The 14,938-nt window shown below is 37.1% G+C and overlaps 1 protein-coding gene across 1 annotated transcript in view; it reads left to right on the top strand.

The window, feature by feature from the left end:
- The window catches only part of SKIV2L2 (superkiller viralicidic activity 2-like 2 (S. cerevisiae)), a 47,091-nt gene that overhangs the window by 27,365 nt on the left and 4,788 nt on the right, over positions 1-14,938 (top strand). The window contains exons 16-24 of the mRNA XM_014964995.1: positions 2,488-2,638; positions 4,496-4,668; positions 4,967-5,035; positions 8,850-8,978; positions 9,922-10,032; positions 10,359-10,547; positions 11,713-11,876; positions 13,355-13,460; positions 14,670-14,726. Of these exons, the coding sequence (XP_014820481.1) occupies positions 2,488-2,638; positions 4,496-4,668; positions 4,967-5,035; positions 8,850-8,978; positions 9,922-10,032; positions 10,359-10,547; positions 11,713-11,876; positions 13,355-13,460; positions 14,670-14,726 (1,149 nt within the window). The remainder of the gene's footprint in view (positions 1-2,487; positions 2,639-4,495; positions 4,669-4,966; positions 5,036-8,849; positions 8,979-9,921; positions 10,033-10,358; positions 10,548-11,712; positions 11,877-13,354; positions 13,461-14,669; positions 14,727-14,938) is intronic.

Below are 14,938 nucleotides of genomic sequence, written 5' to 3'. Positions count from 1 at the left end.
GTAAATACTAAACCATTGTGAACTGTTGCGCTTCATCTTATAATATACTTTCAGATTAAATTTCGCTTGCCATTTTATTCCTCATTATGACACTCTGGATTGCTGGTGTCTTCAGTGATCTACTAGTATTTTTTTTTTGCAGACCTTGCTATTTTTCTCTTTATGCCTTTTCTAGATTTCTTACAAGTCCAGATCACTTTGAGTCTCCACAGAGAAATTTTGTTTAAAAAAATATCAAATTACACTGTTTTTCTGTTTAGTAATTCACAAGAGTTTGGGTTTTTTAAATTCCTTAAAGACTTAATTATATTAGTTTGTGGAAGTAGGGAGTGTGTTATCATAAGCTTTTCAGGAATCAAGGAGTAATCCACATGCTTCTTAACACCTTCAAAGGGCTGTGACAGATTTGTGAGATCTAACTTGGTTTTATAAGAATTCTATTTATGCTGCTGTTTTATTGTATTCTATCCAGCTGTCTGCTGCTCCTGGATTTCTGTCGGATCCTTTCTGAAGTACTGTCAGGCACCTGTTCCTTTGATACCAATGCTATTTTAGATGAAAGTTTATGCACCGCAGTTGGGCAATTTCGTAATTCAGAAGTTTTGGGTCTTTATCATCTGGTTGCAGTGACTTGGTATTTGTTTTACCAGGATGACTTTTTGTGCTGACACTTAAGTTAGAGACAGTTTCTCAAGTTTGCCCTTTGTTCAGAGAGGCTGTAGCATTGAGGTCTTTTAGATCTTCCTTGGTCACTGCTTAATTCTTCTGTGTGTTCTTTGAATACCTGCTTGTTTTAATTAATATCAATTAAATATATTGGTACTCAGCATTGTCCCACCCCAGGTGCAGGATGCTTCACTTGGCCTTGTTGAACCTCATGAGGTTCATACAAGGCTCACTTGTTGAGCTTGTCCAGGTCCCTCTGGGTGGCATCCCATCCCTTGGGTATATCAGTTGTACCACTCAGTTTGGTGTTGTCTGCAAACTTGCTCAGGGTGCACTCAGTCCCACTGTCTATGTCATTGATGAAGACAGTAAACAGTACTGGTCCTAGTACAGACCCCTGAGGGATACCACTTCTCCAGATCTCCATCTGGACATTGAGCTGTTGACCACTACTACCCTCTGGATGCAACTATCCAACCAATTCCTCATCCACCAAACAGTCCACCCATCAAATCCGTTTGTGGCCTTGTTGAACCTCATGAGGTTCATACAAGGCTCACTTGTTGAGCTTGTCCAGGTCCCTCTGGGTGGCATCCCATCCCTTGGGTATATCAGTTGTACCACTCAGTTTGGTGTTGTCTGCAAACTTGCTCAGGGTGCACTCAGTCCCACTGTCTATGTCATTGATGAAGACAGTAAACAGTACTGGTCCTAGTACAGACCCCTGAGGGATACCACTTCTCCAGATCTCCATCTGGACATTGAGCTGTTGACCACTACTACCCTCTGGATGCAACTATCCAACCAATTCCTCATCCACCAAACAGTCCACCCATCAAATCCGTTTGTCTCCAATTTAGAGAGAAGGCTGTTGTGGGTGACCGTGCCACAGGCCTTACAGAGGTCCAGATAGATAGCATCCATAACGCTTCTGATGTAGTCACTTCAGCATAGGAGGCCACCACTAGGTTGGTCAGGCAGGACTTGGCCTTGATGAAGCAATGTTGGCTGTCTTGAATCCCCTTACTGTTCTCTGTACTGGTCCTAGTACAGACCCCTGAGGGATACCACTTCTCCAGATCTCCATCTGGACATTGAGCTGTTGACCACTACTACCCTCTGGATGCAACTATCCAACCAATTCCTCATCCACCAAACAGTCCACCCATCAAATCCGTTTGTCTCCAATTTAGAGAGAAGGCTGTTGTGGGTGACCGTGCCACAGGCCTTACAGAGGTCCAGATAGATAGCATCCATAACGCTTCTGATGTAGTCACTTCAGCATAGGAGGCCACCACTAGGTTGGTCAGGCAGGACTTGGCCTTGATGAAGCAATGTTGGCTGTCTTGAATCCCCTTACTGTTCTCTGTGTGCCTTGGCGTAGCTTCTAGGAGGATCTGTTCCATGATCTTCCCAGGCACAGAGGTGAGGCTGACAGGTCAGTAGTTCCCAGGGGCCTCCTTTCTACCCTTTTTAAAAATGGGAGCAATGTTTCCCTTTTTCCAGTCAAAATAACGTAATCCAAGTAATCAACTGTAGGAAATAGCTAAGTTTGTCATCTGAACTTTTCATTTCATTCAGATCTAATTTATAGTATTGTAGTATAACTATAGATATGATGAGACTTATAAATACTGTTACATGTTCAGCATAATAAAATTGCTTAGGATTTGGTGTGATACATAATCTAAATTCAAGACAAGTTGTAGTACCCATCAAAGCAGCTCCTCATATAAAACACTGTGTTGTTATTTATTTTATATATTCTTACATGCTGCAATCAGTTTTTTTAACTGGACAGTATTCTTGGATCTTTTTCAGGGTTCAGCTGATCCTTTGAACAGTGCATTCCACCTGACGTACAACATGGTATTGAACTTGCTTCGAGTAGAGGAAATCAACCCTGAATACATGTTAGAAAAATCCTTCTATCAGTTCCAACATTACAGAACTATTCCAGAAATAGTAGAAAGTAAGTATATTACTGTATGTTGTACTCACAAGAGTCAGTATAAAAGATGCTGCCCTGTGAGATTGGGTAGTTACACTTCATTATGCTTGTAAGAATTTATACTTGTGCAGCTCTTGTCTTCCCGGCCGGCAGTTGTCATACACCATTTGCTGTTGTTACAGTTTATAGTCTTTTTACAGTTATAGAGTAATTTCCTCTTGGTCTTGGGATCTATATTGATATGCACTGTCAGTCTATCAAGAGAGCTTTCCTCTCCTAGTCAGACAGGAATGGTTGTCATGTTGCTAAACTGTAGGACAGGGAGAAGGAAAAACAATTTAAAAATTCTTGTGGCTTGTTAGAGGTGCAGAGAAGAAAAGTCTTACTCCATTTTGTTATGCAAAACTTAGCTAAAAGAAATGTAGTTCTAGCATCTCATTACAAACTCTGAAAAGAACTCAGGCACACTGCATTCTGAGTTATATAGGAAAAAATGTTTAATAAAGTACAAAGCAAAATTCAGAGAGAACTGAGACATTATTTGCACTCCACTGAGTAGCTAAATTTTAAGCCATGATCTTTAAATAGTGTGTTTTCATGAGCCAAAGTCAGTTTCCAAAGATCTCAGCCAGTGTTTGACAGTGAGGCCTCTTTCAAAACTTAACCCAGAAAAATCTTAAGAACACAAGAGGTAACCACTTCCTTTGCTGCTGCTGAATGAGCAGTTCATCTGTTCATTTGTTAATAGAATATTAAGAGTGATAGTGTATGTGTGCGTGTAGCTTTGATAGACATGCAGAGAGGGGGTTTTGATTCCCTTTGCAGAGTTTCTGTTAGTTTGCAGGTTCTGTATTTAAGACAGTAGTAGTCAAATGTAGTATGTATTTCCTGAGAACTTCCCTGTGCCAGTTGGCATGCCTAGATCTTCGTTCTGGCATTCCAACAGTGCTGTTTAAACAGAGAAATGGAACTGGAGAACATTTTTCATATTTCTTGGACATTTTTTCTTAGGCACCATACTAAGTGTTAGAATTTTGTAGGTGCTGCAGCAGCAATTAAAAACACACGAGAGAAATGTTTGTTTAGATCAAGGAGGAAATTATCCCATGAGTACAGATTGTTAGCTTTTTTCTTTAAAAAGTTGACAGCTAAAAATACCTGACCTGTCTCTCAAGTCCCAGTGAATCGGAATTTCTGAGACACCCATATTCATTCAAATAGCACACGAGAGAGCAAGTTGGTATAGAGGAAAAAGAGATGTTTATAATGTGTCTTGTTTTTATGTTTACTAGTGGTATTAGCAGTGTGAGAGAAAGAAGTGTGTTGCTTATAAAGAAAAATGATTTGCCTAAATATAGCGTAAAAATGTTGGAGGAAGAAAATACTGATTTCCAACTGATGAAATCAGAGCCTAAAACAGGTTAGGAAGAACATTTTCTAACAAATTCTGTCTTATCAGAAGACATCTTGTTTGAAGATGTCTTTGAGCAATCTTATTTTCCTAGGAGGAGGTGGAAGAGCACTTGGTAGGCAGTGAATACCCTCCTACAAATCATTGCAAGTTTTTGTGGGGCTTCTGTGCAACCCTAATGCAATGGTTCCTGGACAGTTGGAGGTCTAGCCTTCTCCATTTTCTTAAGCTTGTTTATGAAAAGAAATAATTATATTAATATTTGATTTCCCATAAATAAAATTTGATGGACACATTTATAGATTTCTAGCTTTCCAGAAAATGGATTACTGTAAATAGATTTTCTATTTGCAATACCAATGCCAAAAATTGTGACAAAATACTGGTTATGTGGATCTGAAAGTGAAACATTGATTTCTAAACCGGTGAAGTTATTTATTTCCACAAGATTGTGCTTTTTATTACAGGAGTGAATACTTTGGAAGGACAGTACAACAAAATAGCAATTCCCAATGAAGATAATGTAGTCATATACTACAAAATCCGACAGCAGCTTGCAAAACTGGGTAAAGAGATTGAAGAATATATTCACAAACCAAAGTATTGCTTGCCCTTTCTACAGCCAGGAAGACTGGTTAAGGTAATTTGATTAGTCTGTTGTTTTGTTTTTATTTCAAATCTCTCCCTTTAAATGAAACTTGCAGGATTCATTTCTGTCTGACAGTTTGCCATCTTGAAAAATTGCATGCGTTGCACTAAGCCACAATTTGTACTTTCGTTGTGTTTCTTTGTTACTCACTCAACAGCGAATTCAAAGAAATACTATTTTCATGATGAACGGTAGTCCATGACCGCTGTTGTAAATATCAGAAATACAAAGCAATATGCTTGATAGGATTTGATTATACATGGGTTATAACATCTTGTAATATTTCCAGGTGAAGAATGAAGGTGATGACTTTGGATGGGGAGTGGTTGTTAACTTCTCTAAGAAATCGAATGTTAAGGTAAAACATACATTCTTGCCATTAGAAAAATATATACCTTACTGCTTTTTCTGAAAATTAGATAAGACTCTTATTTTCTTTGTAGCTTTCCGTGGCAAAAAAAATAAATTTCTTTCACCTCAAATTTACAAAAAGCTCAGCCTTCTTGAAGTAAAAGTATAAAAAAAACCCAAAACTATGGAAGGTGGGACAAGCCCTGTGTCCTGTGTTCATTTCTTAACTTTTGGCGTATTTCTGAGGAAATGCTTGCTTATGTCTGGGATCAGTAGTTCAGAAGTGCACTTGGCACTACAGTCATTGCAAACGATTTAGTTTGTTTCTGAGACATCCCCAACAATGCTACAGTAAGCTGTTTGTGGGAAAGATACGATGTTATCTACGCTCAGAAAATCTGTAGGAGCTGTAAGTGAGGGTGAAGAGCACAGGGAGACAGACATTTGGCTCTATGTAGATTATCTTGAACTGGGAAATTGGGTCTTGAGTTCAAACCTAGTGCATGAGACACAGGATTGCTTGTCCTCTGAGACGTCGTTGTAGATTTGAGGGTTGGGAAGTTAAAATACAAAGAGAGCAAAACAATAGAAATGGATTCGGGAAAATGTGCAAGAAAATACAGAGGGTGGTGATGCAATAGAAGGCAGATCTGGTTTTCCTTCCAAAAATCCATTTTTGTAATTGGTCTCCGCATAACCCCAGATATGATGTTTTGATCTCACTTTCAGAAGTGTTTTGACAGGCTACTCTCTGGGCTAAATGAAAACTTAAGTTTAAGGTGTGTTTTTCTGTGGCAGCATTTTTGCTGTTATTTTGGCAGGAGAGCATTGCCATTAATTTCTAGGTCTAAATGAGAAGTTGTCTTTTTCAAGTTCTGGTGGTGCCTGTACATTGTGGCACCTTTTGGTGTTTCTCTAATATATATTCATTAAAGAGGAAACAAGAGAAATATGTGCATACAGAACTTGTTAGAAGATATTTTTGTTTTGGTTTTGCATCATCCTTTTGAAAATCACATTTATTTCTTTTTCAAGTTCAAAATCTGAACTGTCACTGCTATTGCTTAAACTTTTGCTTTTAGACTGCTTTTTTCATCGAGCCACATGAGTAGTAAAACAGATTTCCCCCTCACCCCGGCCTTTTATGTAAAATTGCCAACTTCTGTGTCACTGGAGGCAGTTCTTCTATCTGTTCCATATTTTATCCACATATATGTTTGCCTTCCCTATCTGGCCTGTCTCACTGTTGTGTAAAGCTTTAGGTTTGAACGTTGGCTTTGAAATTACGTTCTGTTCTGCAGGAGATGGCTGCGGCTCCAGGAGTACTTTTTTCATCAAGTCATTCTAGCAGCTGGGTAGAATTTTTCCTTCTGAGTTCTGTGGAAAGAATGACAATAGGTGCTGAAAATTATGGAACAGACTTAAAGTTATGTAACTTTCAAAATCAGTACGGAAAGACTAGTTTCTGTGAGCAGAAGTAAAACAAATTACTTAAAGAATCTGTTATTTACCAATTTTAATGTGTCTATTCAATACATTTTTGTCCTGGGATACTGATGCATTTCTCCATTACTGTTTAATGTAGTAGTACACAGTATTGGAAATACATCACCATGTCTTGAAACATTCATCCACTTCTCAGCTGTAACAATTCTTTGGATTTGCTTTTAGAAATTATTTTGAATTTAGTCTACATTACTAGTTTTTCTTTAGTTGTAAATTTTTCTTCACTGTATCACAGTTTCTAATGAAGTCCTTTTTCTAGTGAGGAATATATGTAATTAAGATTGACATTTAGGGCTACAGTATGTCTGTATTTTGTTGCAATGTGAGAGCAAAAGCATGAGTCATTGCCAGTTATGTTCATTGTTAATTATATTTAGATGTTTTTTCCAGCATAGTTTCCTAAAACTGTGAATGCAAACAGTACTGAATCCTGAATTACAGTAGGCAGAAGAATTTATTCCAAGCAGTGGTTCTTGCTGTATATTGTACAGTATAGTAGGCAGCAAAGTAATTATTTGCTTTGGAATTCATTTAAAAAAAAAAAAACCAAACAAGTATTTTTGAGTATGAAATTTTATTTCCACTGGATTGGGCCAGCAGTATGCAAGTTTTATTGTTGTGCTGTTTATCGTCCATGTTGTCACCTGATTCCTGATTCTAGACATCAAATTTTTGACAGTTAAGATTTACTGATACTAGAATTCGAGATGCTACCATTTGGTCTTCCTTATTTAGATGATTATAATACTTGTATATTAAAATTAAATTTACATACTTATTTATTCATGTTTATTTATAATGTTTACTACAGAAACATAGTTTTTAGTGCTGTGTCATGGTCATTGAATTTTCTGTGAGTCTGATGTTATTGGTCTGGGAATCTGCATTTGTTGTCAGTGCCATATTTCTCGATTTGCAGATATCATCAGCTGTCTTACCTAGTTTTGTTTCCAGGTACATGAAGTAATAGATGTTTCATGGCAAATCTAAAATCCTTGTGATACCTAATCATGCATTATTCTGCTCAAGAAGGCAGAATTTTATCCTTGAAGCATAATGAAGTCATGCCGCATGAATCAAAGGATCATTCAAACTTGATATGACAGGGATGTCTGTGACTAATAAATTTTTAGAGGGACTTCTAATCTCCTTTTGCATATAAAAACATGGCTATTCCTGTTCAACGTTTACTATGTAAAATGTTGTGTAAAAGCCCTTGAAGGAAACCTTAGATATTCAAAAAACACTTCTAGATTAAGTCATGTCTGGTCAGCATTGTCTGAAAGCCATTGGTATATACTAACTTACAGGGAGCAGTATTGACAGCAAATCTTAATGACATTTATACTCGTATTTACATACTGTTACTGATACAAATATTTTTTTTTCCTCTCATGATTTTCTAGAACTCTCCAATTCTAATATTTATCTGTAGTATATATGTGCAGCTATGAGTTTAGTCTCTTCTTCCTTCAAGTCAGCGTTATAGTTTGCATGGCTTTGGCTGGACACTGATTTGTAATGTGTGGATATTATTTTAAAATTCTAGTTCAGAGAACAGCACTGGTATGGGTCTTGTACATTGCTTTGCCTTGTTTTCTGCAAATGTAGGATAGAATTCAGAGGAACAGTTTCTTCCTCAGCAAGTAATTGCATTTCTTGAAGAAATTACGTGTCTTGTAGTACAGGATAACCCTGTTTTTCTGTTTAGTTTACTATGTCAGTTTCTCATAGTACTTCTGAGAATCTCTCAGAAATGCTAGCTGGCTCCACCCTGCTTTGCATGCAGTGGAAGAAAATAGGATATTGTAGATTCATAATTATAAAATACTGCCCAGTAAAACTGAACTGAGTTAACACAGGACTTTGAAGATTGTCCTCTCTTTTTCTCTTTCTGGTATTTGGAAGCAGAGAAGCTTGTATGTAGTATTTTAAAAGATGATGCCTGCCTTTGGTGTTAGGCCTACAGTTTAGGTCTGTTCTAAGTCATAAAAATACCTGCTTATAGTTGGAGTCTATTTGAGCAACCTTAGTGCATGTTGGTGCAGTCAAATAACTAACATCAAGGTTTTTTTAAGCAGTGTACAATAAAGGTTATGGTGTTGCGAACAAGAGTCTTTAACCACCATATCTGCATGTTTGGATGTTTCTCCAATACTGGTTCAGAAGATTTTTGAACATACCGCATATCTGAGCGCATACTCTGTGAAGAGCAGTAGCTCATTTCATACCTCTAATAATCATACTTTTTCCTTCCATTCTTGCTGATATTTTAAAATAACTGTTACTGACCTGTTTTTCTGTGCCCTCAACAGCCGAATTCTGGTGAATTGGACCCATTATATGTAGTTGAAGTGCTACTGCACTGCAGCAGGGAGAGTTTGAAAAATTCTGCTACTGAGGCCGCGAAGCCAGCTAGACCTGATGAGAAAGGAGAGATGCAGGTTTGTTACATCTGTTTATTCTCAACAGTTTCTTATAAATGTTCTCAAAGGTTCTATTTCCAAAGCATTTGCAAACTGTAAGTTATGAAAATTACCTACATATATGGTAAAATCTCTAGATAAACAAGTGTCTATAAGCTGGGTTTTTTTTCTTGGATACTAATGCAGGATTTTGTGGATAATGTGTGTTTGTTCTACTAGATTTGACGATTTAGTTAGAATTTTTATAATACTTGAGTAATTAATTTTAGCAATGATGTTTGGCAGATACTTTTCTTAGCAGTATCTTCTGTCACTGCAAACAGAATGCTGTTTTTATTTCTTTTCTTTTTCAGATCCCTTCAGTTTTGCAAGGCTATCTTGCTCTACAACTAAACTGACATTTTTAGTAAAAACATCTGCATTACACAAAATTTTCAATTTGAAACCCTATTATAGAGACAAACAATTATAACTTTCAGATCTGAGGCAGTTTTTTAATTTGTCCGTGGTTGTTTTTTTTCCCCGCAAAGGCCATTTAAAGCTTATGATGCAATATTGATTCTTCATGGGTTCTTCATGCTTTTGATACTTATTAATATGTATGTGCTGATTTGATGTTCTCTATTGTTGGCATTCCTAGTTAAGCATGTGAAATTAATTTATCTGGTTTGGATCTTAAGATGTATTCCTATAGGTAAGAGGCAAGGTAATAGAAAAGCTTGTAGCCTCTCTCTAGATTTAACTGCATACAGAATTTTCCCATTTGGAAAAAATTGCTTTTCATCTTTATTAATACTTTCTCATTACCCACATTTTCCTGCTCCCTAATATTCTTTACCTACTGCTGTGTCCTTGTGTACTCAGTTTTCCTGTTCCTTTGAAAAATGTTGCTATGGAACAGTAATAAGAAATATATATTTTTTTAATGATTTATCAGTTAACTGCACTTTCTTTTTGATAGGTTGTTCCTGTTTTGGTTCATCTTCTCTCTGCTATCAGCAGTGTTCGACTTTACATACCAAAGGACCTGAGGCCTATTGACAACAGGCAAAGTGTGTTAAAATCCATACAAGTAAGTTCTGGTGGGCTGGGTAAGCTCTCTACTCTGATTTTAGTGAGGTACTCTTGAACCCAAGGCAACTTGTTCTAAAGAAATCTGTCTAAAACTTGTGTCACATCTTCAGCCTTGTTCTTAAGGGGCTGGAAGCCACGATGCATGTCAATTGTTTCTCCTTGTCAACAGTAGTTTTAAACTGATTTTGAAAACTGCTGAAACACCACATAACAAACTTACCTTACTGCCTTCTATGTCCCTATAGTTACGCCATCTGATTTGTAAAAGTATAGTTTATTGTACTGTTATTAATCTTACAAAAAAAAATTTTTTTTTCCTTTTAGGAAGTACAGAAGCGATTTCCTGATGGAGTGCCGTTACTAGACCCCATTGATGACATGGGCATCAAAGATCAAGGACTGAAAAAAGTAATCCAAAAAGTAGAGGCATTTGAGCACAGGATGTATTCACATCCTCTTCACAATGACCCCAACTTGGAAACAGTATACAAACTTTGTGAAAAAAAAGCACAGGTAAAAATGCAAAAACGAAATGCTGGATCTATATGTAGCTGAAGAGTGACAGTAAGAGTTCCCTTCTTACTGCGTTTCTTTTCCGTATTGCTTCTTTCTTTTCTTAAACCATTCTTTTAAAATTAATAAGCCCAGACAATCCTTTTAAAATTAATAAGCTGAAGTCATACTTTTTAAATACAGTAAAACTATTGAATCTCAGTAACAGACTGCCTGAGTTGGTGGTATGCCTTGTTTGATACAGATGGGTAGTACATCTGAAACGAAAACTGTTGAGAAAAGTCATCAGGGATTAGAAGGTTAGAGAGGTGCCACGAGAGTCTCGTTCAGTGAATGGGCATAGCACAACACAGTGCAGGTACAGTCTGCACAGAGAATTGAAACTGATCATTATTAATACGCTCATGCAGAGCTAAGTTGAATTCAGGGGGCTTATGAGCTTGGGGAGTGTACCATGCAAATCGTCGTGCTGCTGCTTCCTGAGCTGACTCCCAGCCTGGAAGCAATGCACTTATTGTGTGTAGAGTCGTACCCCATGCGAGACTGCCAGTGGTTGCACACAAAAACAGCTCTCGTGTCTCTGTGCTGCTCCAGAAAACAAGTTCTCCAGGAGTCACTTCACACAAGTGGGGTAGTTCTGGTACAGGCAGCCCAAAGATGCATGTGGTAAGACCTGATGGACTGAGCATACTTCTGTGAGGGTATCTGCACTGTACACCCTGCTGCCAGCACGCTGACTGATAAACTAGAAGATGCTGCAGACAATGTAATAGCAGGAAATAGCGCCTTTGGGTTACACGTGATCGAACAGTTGCTTTGCTGAGGCTTAGTAGAGGTCTCAGAAGATGAGTGCTCATTTCCTAACCAAAGTTTTCACCTGTGGTTTTTTGGTGTGGGCTTGTTGGGTTTTTTTCCTGCTCTAGGTAAATAGCTTAACTTCCCAAACTTGCTAGAGTTTCCTGTGGGTAAATGAAGCTGATCTTGATATTTATTTTTTTTTAAATTTGTTTTAAACCTTTGTTTTAGTAGAATTAGATTAGTCAGTGTCAACTAGTACGTCCAAACGCTGTTGTTCTGAGGCCTATATGAAGTTAAACAATATCTTTAAAACGGCTGCATCTGCTAAATCAGCAAGGTGTAACTTCTCTCCTCCTGCCCCCCCCAGATTGCTATGGATATTAAAGCAGCAAAGCGAGAACTGAAAAAAGCCAGAACTGTCTTACAAATGGATGAACTCAAATGCCGCAAGCGTGTTCTGAGAAGACTGGGGTTTGCCACATCTTCAGATGTTATCGAGATGAAGGGACGGGTCGCTTGTGAAATCAGCAGGTGATTAGTTTCTGTGTGAAGTGATTATACACTTCGCACACAGTCATGAGTACACACTTTACTGTCCTTGCTGACGTTAGTATGTCATTTTATATATTAAAATTCTGAGACTATTAGGAGACAGATTCTTCAGAGACTATGTGATCTGTGTCATAAAGGGAATATACTGATTGAAGCAGTAAAGATAGCAACTTAAGGATAAAATACAATAGATTTTAAAACTTTATTGTGGACATGAAAATGCCAAAGCAATGGTTATTTTCTTATACAACTTAGGCAGTAGTGTGTGTTTTCATTTAATATTGTACATTATGTGAGAGGATGGTCTTAGTTTTTATGGTTCCACTTCCCTGGACTCTCAGTAACTCTCAGCCTCTCACAAACAAAGGTGTAAGTGTGATTGTCAGCAATTACTAAGTTGCTGACAAGTTTGGAATACAGCTTAATTGCTTCTATAGGGCTGTTGGAACAAATCTATGGAATTGATACACTTTAGTACATTTAGCAGGTATTGGATCATATTGCAAAGATTCCATGGAAACTCATGAAGCAGAGTTTAATACTTCAGATTTTGATAGAATTGTGTATTTTTAACAGTTATAGTGACTGCGGTACTCCTTGCATTACAGATGGTTTGAAAGATGCTACCTGTATTTGTTCAGTACTTAATAATGTTTTTCCCTTGCAAAATTTAATAGCAAATGGGGAAGTTGAATCAGAATTTAATCAACTTCCTGACTACAGAAACTCTTTGCTGATGAATTACACTTTTCTTTGTTAAAAAATATATACTTCTTTTCCCCCATCCTATGCACTTGTCTCAGACTCCAAAAATAAAGTTGTACTCTTACAAATAATCTGATGTTTTACTCAAATAGTATGTTTGGATTTTGTATCCATATCATGCATTTCCTTTTATAATTCATGATTAAGTCTTTATTCTAAAGGTAAATTGAAGCAAGTTTGCTTCTCTTTTCAGTATCTTGGAAATACCCAGTTGAATCTTTTGTGAGCAGCAGCAGTACCAATTTTAGTCCTTTTTATAAGTTGCTTAACTCTCTGATTCTTTTCGGTCTCTTGATGTCCTGTCTTATAAAAACTGATTAAAACAACTGTTACTGCTACCTTTTATGAAAATGTAATTATTTTTGTTACTATTTTTTATTTTATGAAAGCCGAGAACTTTTTTAAAAGTTACCATTTTTTCTTTTTTTTTATCATTTTTTATAAGGAGAGATTTTTTGTAGTTCACTACGAGCTTTTAGTTTCCTTAAAATACGATCTCACTTTCTTACTAATCAGCATCCCCTGTAAAAAGCTAATATATTAGTATTTGGAGGTCTTGTAAGAAAAATTAAGAAGCTATTGTTTTCGTCTATATCAAGTTGCTTCACAAAACAGATGAATAGTACTTCATTTAAAAATCAGATTTCAGTAAGTCTTGTCTCTAAGCGTCCTTCTCTTTCTCTTTTTTTTAGTGCTGATGAACTGCTCCTGACAGAAATGATGTTCAATGGCCTCTTCAATGACTTATCTGCAGAACAGGCCACTGCACTACTAAGCTGTTTTGTATTTCAGGAGAATGTGAGTTACTTCTTCAGTTCATGAATTCTAGACATTCCTGTCTACCAACAGTATTATGTATAATTCCATTCCAGAAATTGGTCATAACAGTATGAGCCACTGCATGTTTTTTTTATCCTATCCTAAGGTGTTTGACGTGAACTTGCATTGAACTTCCCAGAACTATTGCAGCCCCAGTGCTAAAATATTTTTCCTCGTGAGTGACGTGCTGAAGGTTGTGTGAAATTGCAGCCCTCATAATGAATCTACCACTGTTTCCTCCTCGTGCAATGAAGTAGTATTAATAGATAGTCAGCATATGTGCTTGTATACACGCACACGTCCTTACAACTTAAAACATAGAATGATTATTTCAAAAAACAGGCTTAACGATATCTGCTCCATATTCCGGGATATCTTTAATTCCAAGACATGCCCATGTTTTGCTGTTTGGACAGTACCCTTGACCTATTGATGCAAGTGACATGGAATTGATGCCAAAAGGGCTGTTAAAAACCAGAACATATGTCATTAAAAGCAAAAACATGGGCATTAATGCCAGATGTCACTGTTTTCCCATCCACAAGCCATATAGCATGTTAGCATCATCAGGAAAATACAGTAAAAATTAACTTCTATATGAAGTTTTACTGCAGGTAGCTAGCAAGACGTGTCAGGTTGATTCTAAATGTGGAAAGCACATTAGCAGCAGCTGCTAATGAATTACTTTTGTTAGTGGAAGGCCTGCCAAGGAAAGCTATTCGTTTGAATTTTGTGGGTCACTCAATAGTAGTACTCAGGTCTAAACAGGCAGGACATAAAAATGTAGCCATATTTTCATACATAACCACTGATGTTTAAGTTGTTAAAAGCATTTGCTTTTAAAATTGTTAAAGAAAAGCTTGTAGCAGTAAGCGATCAGCATTTTGGCAGTTCAAAACTATGGAACAGCTAAATAGAGGGAATTTTGGAAGTATTAAGAAAGCAGGTGCGCTTTTTTTTTTCATACTATTGGCATACTGTACGTAAGGATTTCATTTTCTGATTTAGTTTGAGGAACAAGAACTTAAGGAATTCAGTAAATTTTAGTGTTTCATAACATGTTTGAAAAGTTCATTGAAATAATTTAGGATGGCACTAGCACACATTGAACGTCTATTTTTTGCATTTGATCTGGTGTAAAGCAAATGTATGGGAGCACATGAGACTATTTAATGTTGTCTTTTTCAGTCCAGTGAAATGCCAAAACTGACCGAGCAGTTGGCAGGACCACTTCGGCAAATGCAGGTAATCTGTCCCTTAGGAATCTGTCTGAGCTGGGGGTTAATGTTAACGAGAATGAAGTGTATGAGTGAAGTATAATAACTGCAAGGTGAAGACGTGATTTTGGATCATCAGTGCATTTGGCTCTCACGGCAGTGTGTAATAATGGGTTATCTTGTTTGCAAGAAATCTCTATGCTAATTTAGAGCATGGCTTTAAAAACGTCTGTGAACTTG

Source organism: Calidris pugnax, unplaced genomic scaffold (assembly GCF_001431845.1).
Source record: "Calidris pugnax isolate Ruff unplaced genomic scaffold, ASM143184v1 scaffold273, whole genome shotgun sequence".
Classification (NCBI taxonomy): Eukaryota; Metazoa; Chordata; class Aves; order Charadriiformes; family Scolopacidae; genus Calidris; species Calidris pugnax.
Note: the sequence above shows the minus strand (reverse complement) of the source record. Positions and strands in the feature narration are given on the sequence as shown.